General features: G+C 40.0%; 2 protein-coding genes across 3 annotated transcripts in view; one reads left to right on the top strand and one right to left on the bottom strand.

The window, feature by feature from the left end:
- cth (cystathionase (cystathionine gamma-lyase)) overlaps positions 1-1936 on the bottom strand; it is an 11516-nt gene extending 9580 nt beyond the window's left edge. The window contains exon 1 of the mRNA XM_032526235.1: positions 1665-1936. Within this exon, the coding sequence (XP_032382126.1) occupies positions 1665-1850 (186 nt within the window). The 5' untranslated portion in view covers positions 1851-1936. The remainder of the gene's footprint in view (positions 1-1664) is intronic.
- Positions 1937-3362: 1426 nt separating this feature from the next.
- LOC116696222 (ankyrin repeat domain-containing protein 13C) overlaps positions 3363-6801 on the top strand; it is a 31724-nt gene continuing 28285 nt past the window's right edge. The window contains exon 1 of one of the 2 annotated variants that reach the window (XM_032527043.1): positions 3363-4116. In XM_032527043.1, the coding sequence (XP_032382934.1) occupies positions 3717-4116 (400 nt within the window). In that variant the 5' untranslated portion in view covers positions 3363-3716. The remainder of the gene's footprint in view (positions 4117-6801) is intronic. The other variant, XM_032527044.1, reaches the window with a different exon arrangement.

The raw sequence follows: 6801 nt of genomic DNA, 5'->3' as shown, positions 1-6801 counted from the left end.
CTTGACTTCTTCATCCTCTTTAGCGAAACTAGGCTATATGGCAGGGCAACAGGTTTTAAGGACACCTTGCATTCCTGTACAGGCCCCACTTTTACAATCAGACTGAGCCAGTACTTAAATGTTTTTTTAGTTGGATTCAATACAATAAACGTAGACCAGAGGCGTAATCCTCTCTGCAAAAAAGGAAATATGCAGTGGTAAGGAAATGGTGGATTTGCCTAAGATTACAGGTCTAGTCTGACTAGTTTACTCTGTATTTCTGAATCATTGTGAGCTCGGTCACAATATTAGGGGAGTAGTAGGGCCGAGCATACCAGGGTCAACAAAACAAAGTCAGGAGTTCAGCGTGAATGGTGATTTGGGTTATTTCTTGTAATTTGGTTGTTTCATTAACGATGCCGTTTTAGCTGTTAATGATATAAATATGCCTTTAGATTAGTCTTAAAACTGGGAAACATTAAAGACCACTCATTCCCCTCTTAAAGGGTGCTTTGAAAGATAAAACATGAGAAAGCTAAAATTACCTCTGCTCTCAGCAATCTTTTTATGTGATGTGCATATGCTCTCTGTGTAAGATTGTAATAACAATGGGACTTACAAACTTGTAAACTATAAGAAAGTTAATGACTAACCTACAGTATAATCATTGGCAGAGACAAATATCAGTTATAAAATTAGTTTGGAGCAAAGAGGCCTACTAGCTACAGGGAGAATATGATAGCGAGGGGAAACTCAATATTCCACGATATGGCCTCTGGGTCATTCTATGAAAAGGGAGAACAAAATCAAGTTAAGAGTGCTCTCTTAAGATAGATTCACTTTTGACTGGGGAAGCAGAAGCACAAATACTTTGACAATTAACAGGTAGTGGGTGTATAAGACATTACATTACATGTCATTTAGCTGACGCTTTTATCCAAAACGACTTACAATTGCTGACAATTGATATATGTCAGAAGTTGCACGCCTCTGAAGAAACTAGGGTTCAAGTGTCTTGCTCTGGGATACACTGGTGGATTTATCGAATGATAGTCTCCCACACCAAAGGCATGTGTAATATCCACTGCGCCATCACCACCCACTACATGACATGTACACATAATATAAAAAAGACCTAAAATAAAATATTCAATTGTTTTTTTACTACTATGTATATATAGTCTGTAGAGTTATTCCCAATTCAGATATATGCAGTACCAATGAATACCTTGTTATTACCATGGAGTATTTTTTATAAGTATGCCCACTGACACCTTATTTATTTCTAACGGCCATGGAAATACTAGCTATTAAAGTCAGATATTTTCTTATTTACCTCTTTGTGTGTTTAAATGGTGTATTGCTGTGTCAGCATTCATTCATGTGTGACATGGTCATTTTTGGGCTGGATTGCCCATTGGGGAAACAGCCCATCCTATGAAACAGAGTGGTGTCAGTATTGATTTATGTCTTAAAAATATATTCTGATAAAACTGAAATATATTCTTAAGACATGTGAGCTAGATAAGAGTTTAGCTTTACTCACGGCATGTTTCTATGACCTAAATATCATTTGACTGACTAGGATCTGCTTCACACGCGTGCATACCTCTACAGTCTCATGGTGCATACCACCATAGTCCCACCAGATCATTTACATCACCCCCCGCCTTGAGGCTACTTACGGCGTGGTTTCCTGGTCCGAACTGCTTGAACGTGGTAGATAGGGAAATAGGCGGCACTACAGCCATCGATTTCCATTGCTCCGGCTCCTGGCCGACGTGAATGGCATCTGTGGCAAACGATTTATACGCCGCCCTGAAGCCGGCGAACAAGTCGCTCTGCTCGTCTTGTTTGTGATTTTTATCCATGGCAATGTGCTCCCCGAAATGTACACCGTAGTGAACTGAGGATCAGTGTGCATTACCGAAGGATGATAACCGGGTAGGAGGGGGGGAAGCAATTTAGCGTGGCCGTGCGCTGAGCTCGTCCTTGTGAGCCAATCAGCGCCCATCAACACGCGGCGTAAGACGCTGATTGGTGGTCCAGCAGGGCGTCCAACCCACGTGATGCTGCACGTTGTTGAATTGTGTGTGTGTGTGTGTGTGTGTGTGTGTGTGTGTGTGTGTGTGTGTGTGTGTGTGTGTGTGCGCGCGCGTGTGTGTGTGTGTAATAGTGATGCAACGTTTCCTGTTGTTTGAGTCAGGAAGGTTACGCTTTTTCTCTTTTTTTCTCTCTTTTTTACTTCACAAGGTCAATTCTACCGAGTAACAATCAGATAATTTATGTAATTCTGAAGTTAAACTAAAAAGAATGAACAAAATCTTAACTTCTCTATAACCATAAATATAGCCTACAATAGGCCTATGTTTCCCCAACCACCACTACATAATGTTTGTCTTCATTATGAAAATATAGGCCTACATTGAATTTTGTTAATTTTTATTTTTGTTCCTAGTGGCAGACAGCACACAAGCCGTTCAGCCGTGTTTCCATTCTTGAGCTATGGGGAGAGGAAGTGCTCTGGACTGACTGACTCAGTGACATCACTATGTTCCGCTTCACCCTGCCTAAACTAATCTGCTAAATAAACCCTCCGCGATGATACTGCAACAGTAATACACTACAGCACATGTATCTTTGATACATTTTATAGTCAAAATGTAAATATAATTTTTATTCTTGTTTTTCCTCGGGCTTTGGTGCAACGAATTGCACAATGTGTTCTGATCAGTATGTCTGAGTGAATCAATATTCACATCATCTGCTAATAGAATTCAAATACATAGACTTTAAGATTGTTAGAGATGAAGTACTAGTGGTATGGTACAATACAATAAACTGTACAGTAGTGGAAAGTAACTAAATACATTTACTCAAGTATTGTACTTCAAGTATTGTACTTCACCTTTTTTATGCTATTTTACACTTCTACTGCACAACATACCAGAGGAACATTTTCATAATTGTATGTATGTACTGTATGACAATTCACATTTGTCATTCAACAACATTTTTGATACTTTGAGGACATTTTGGTGGTAATTGTACTTTACTTTTACTTTTATTTATATTGTGCTATAAATCCAGGAATTGTCCTGGTAATAGAGTATTTTTACCACGTGGTATTGATTTAAGTAAATTCTTAGAATATACCCAAACCCCAGGATATAAAAAAGTTAAAATAAGATGCATTCCGACCACTTACATAATAACGTATAAATGTATAATTAGTATTAACAATTCAACAATGTGAGTAAGTTCACCAAGGTATTTTCTGCATAAGAGTTCTACACAAGTAAATAAAATTTGTGACTTTCCAGACACAAATGCATTGAGGTAATGACCGTTATTAACCTTTCATAAGCTCTCGCGATACTACGAGGCGGAAGATATCTGCTGAATCTTCCGCACTAGTCTACTGCATGGATGTATTAAGAGAACGGTCTCATGGAGCTGCTTATGTTGTGCAGCAACTAGCGACAGTTTTGAACGATAGGTGGAGACTGAAGTGTTTGTTTTCATAGTAAACCGGTGAACGGAAGTAACTACTTGTCCGTATTTGAAAACAGTGTCGTTCGTGCCTGTCCGGTGGAGGATTAAGAGTGTTTAGCTACATGTTGTGCAGTTTACAGTGTTTGCGTGAATACGTCCAACTGGCGAATCGCATTAAGTCGCCCGGAGGGTCATCGTCAGCGACGACACCCTCTGCTCCGTCAGCGTCAACTGTTTAGAAAATGACCGGAGAGAAGATCCGCTCCCTGCGCAAGGATCACAGGCCCAGCAAGGACGAGGATTTACTAGAGCCGGACGAAGAGGCTGCAACCGGGACGTTCACCGCCTCCAAGACAAACAACAAGAGCAGAGCAAGTAAAATCTTTAGCAATCACAAGTTAATCAAGTCTTCATCCACACAGCAGCAGCAGCAGCAGCAGCAGCAGCAGCACAACCAGCAGTCGCAGGTTAATGCTAACACCAACACACTGTCAACATCGGATGTCATCGATGACAACAACAAAAACCCCATCATCCGAACCGGGCAGGACTTTCCGGTGCATGAATGTGTGTTTAAAGGAGATGTCCGACGCCTGTCTTCACTCATAAGGACGCAGAATATTGCCCAGAAAGACGTCCATGGTGAGTCTACCAACTGCTTATCTCTTAGCCCTGAATGAAGGAGCCCAAAATCCATCATGATCCACCAATTTTAAGGTCCAGTGAAGCTCAGTTTTAGTTAGCTAATAATAGGCCATCAGACCACAGCAGCACTGGGAGTAGGCGAGGTACCTCCCTACCAAGGCCAGAATGATGCATGTTTTGATTCCACCACCTTGCAGTTACTTTAAATCCAGTGCCCTCAAATCAACAGTACAGTGTATGAATGGTTGTTATGCTTTAATGCATCCTCCCATCTACAGCACCTACGGCACTGACATGTCTAATTAATCATAAATTCCAAAAACCCTCTCAGTTAAGCCATCTCTGTTGCTTATTAGAAGTGGTAAATAGCCATTGTATGCATTTGGGTATTATTTTTAAGAGTTTTCCCAGAATGATAGCACATCTTCTGCAGGGCAAAGTCTGCTGAGATAACACCACACTTTCCACATAAACACTCCCTGGACTAACAAAAAGACAAGATTGTTTTGTTCCGGTTCACGTGCCGAGACAAAAGATGGCCTGTACTTGAGCTCAGTGCAGGAATGTGCTCTGTCTTCAAACAAAGCTTTGACATGGTGAAAGGCAAACAAGGTGTCAGACTGGGCATTTGCCTCTGATGTTTTGGGATTTGAGCTTGTATTTTTCAAAGGTTTTGCGAGGATTGGCATGGTTCATTGGCAGCAGCTTCTGTGTTTTATGCACACATTAGTTTAGCTTCCGCTGGATAGAGGCTGAAGCTCAACTGTCATGTGATGTCATTACAATCAGTCAGCGTTACACTTCAAGTAGGATCAGAATGAAGAAGTAAAGCTTTATTACATTTCATTCTTCCCATAAAGCCAACCTAAGCCACACATACAGTATAGCAAGTATAATGCACAGTTAATGGTTCTAATAATATTAAATTATATGATAATTTGTTAGTCAATAAATCCACATCACGAAAAAAAAAAAAAATTCTCTCTTACTGCACCCAGAGTTGTATCAAACCATTTAGATTTTTATTTTTGCTCCAGTTTTTTGAGTTGTCCAGTGTAATAGGCTGCAACTAACAATTACTGTTATAATTGATTAGTAAGACACATTTCTATTGAATTATCGGTGTCTGCAAAATCTAAAAATAAAGTTGTGGAATTGCTTGTCCATCCAACTAAATTTTAGATATTCAATTTTCAATAAAAGCAGAAAGTCTTCACATTTGAAAAGCTGGAACCATTCATTTTTGGCAGTTTTTGCCTGATGAATGACAAAATTGATGACTAACTTAATGGATTCATTGAAGAAATAGTTCCAATTGAAAAGACTGACAGTAAGATCTGGAGTAACTGTGATACTGATTTTGGGAAGGCACATTGCTAATACAAATGAAATTCCATTCACCTCCATTTAATTGGCACCTTTGTTTTCTAAAAATCCAGGGGGACTGCTGGCTGATCCCCAGCTTGTATTTTTTTTCGCACATCAGGGCTTCAACAAGGCAGGCCCAAGGCTTCATTCAGACTAGATCGGTCAGTCTGGGGAAATGTCACCTGGCTCATTTGTGTGATGTCCTCTTGTGTTATTTAACCCCCCAATGTAGCAAAAGTAAACTTTATAGTTTACAACTATTGTTTTCTGTTGGATCGTTTATAGTCCTCTGCATTTCCGACCATATTCGAAGGCAGCTGAATTTCACAGAGAAAGAAAAGAAACCCATCCATAGAAGTCCAAAGTCTGCTGTTACACAAGCAACTTCCCGGCAGTTTGGGGGCTTGTGTTTTGTTTTTGTACCCTTATAGTCTTTTCAAACTTTTTTGTGACAGTGATATGATTTTTCCCGTTTACTGTACAGTATTCTCCCATCACCTTAAAAGACTGACAATTCTAATCGTCCGTTACATGATCCATAGTCTATATCCATGACGTTCCACTTCCAGGATTGCTCTGTGGCAGTTTTTTGTTTTTGTCATCCCCCTGCAGCCCCCCACTGCCACAGCCAAAACACACTATTCAAAATAAATAAAAGACTTGCGTTTTCGCCGTGCCGCCCGAGTGTGTGTGAACGTAGCCTTACTCTGGATGCTTGCCTACTGCTCTCTCCCAGCACGAGAAGCCTGAGGGAGCTAACCGGGCAGTTGCCTATGTCTGCCTTTTGAGGGATTCTCCAAAGCTCATGAGGCACATTTCACTTCCTGGAGAAAAAAAAAAAAACTTATGCTAATCCACACCTGACTCAAATGTTATTTTCCCTGAATGCCTTTCTACAGTGCAATCAGTAGGGCTGCACAAAATATATATTTTTTTTATCTGCATTGCGATGTTCACTTTCGCAATAAACACATTACTAACATTTTATTGGTGCCTTTTGTGTCAAGTTCAACAAATGTATTTATCACAAATTATATGGTTATTGCGAAATTTAACAAATTGTATATTTTTCTTATGTCATGCTGGTAGTTAAATGCAGCTCATTTTGGGGGTTCAGTAGTTGCAGTAGTAATAGATGCTATAATATTGCTCGTCATGGTAGGAAAACACACAATAGGCATTTACTGACCTTACCATTTGGAATTTAGTGGATTCTGCCTCCTAATATGAACATCTAATTCACCCTGAGTGTGACAGTCCTAGTGACACAGTGCTTATCACAGACCCAAGTCTCATATTATGATTATCAAAAGC

The sequence above is a fragment of the Etheostoma spectabile genome, chromosome 9, assembly GCF_008692095.1.
Source record: "Etheostoma spectabile isolate EspeVRDwgs_2016 chromosome 9, UIUC_Espe_1.0, whole genome shotgun sequence".
NCBI lineage: Eukaryota > Metazoa > Chordata > Actinopteri > Perciformes > Percidae > Etheostoma > Etheostoma spectabile.
Note: the sequence above shows the minus strand (reverse complement) of the source record. Positions and strands in the feature narration are given on the sequence as shown.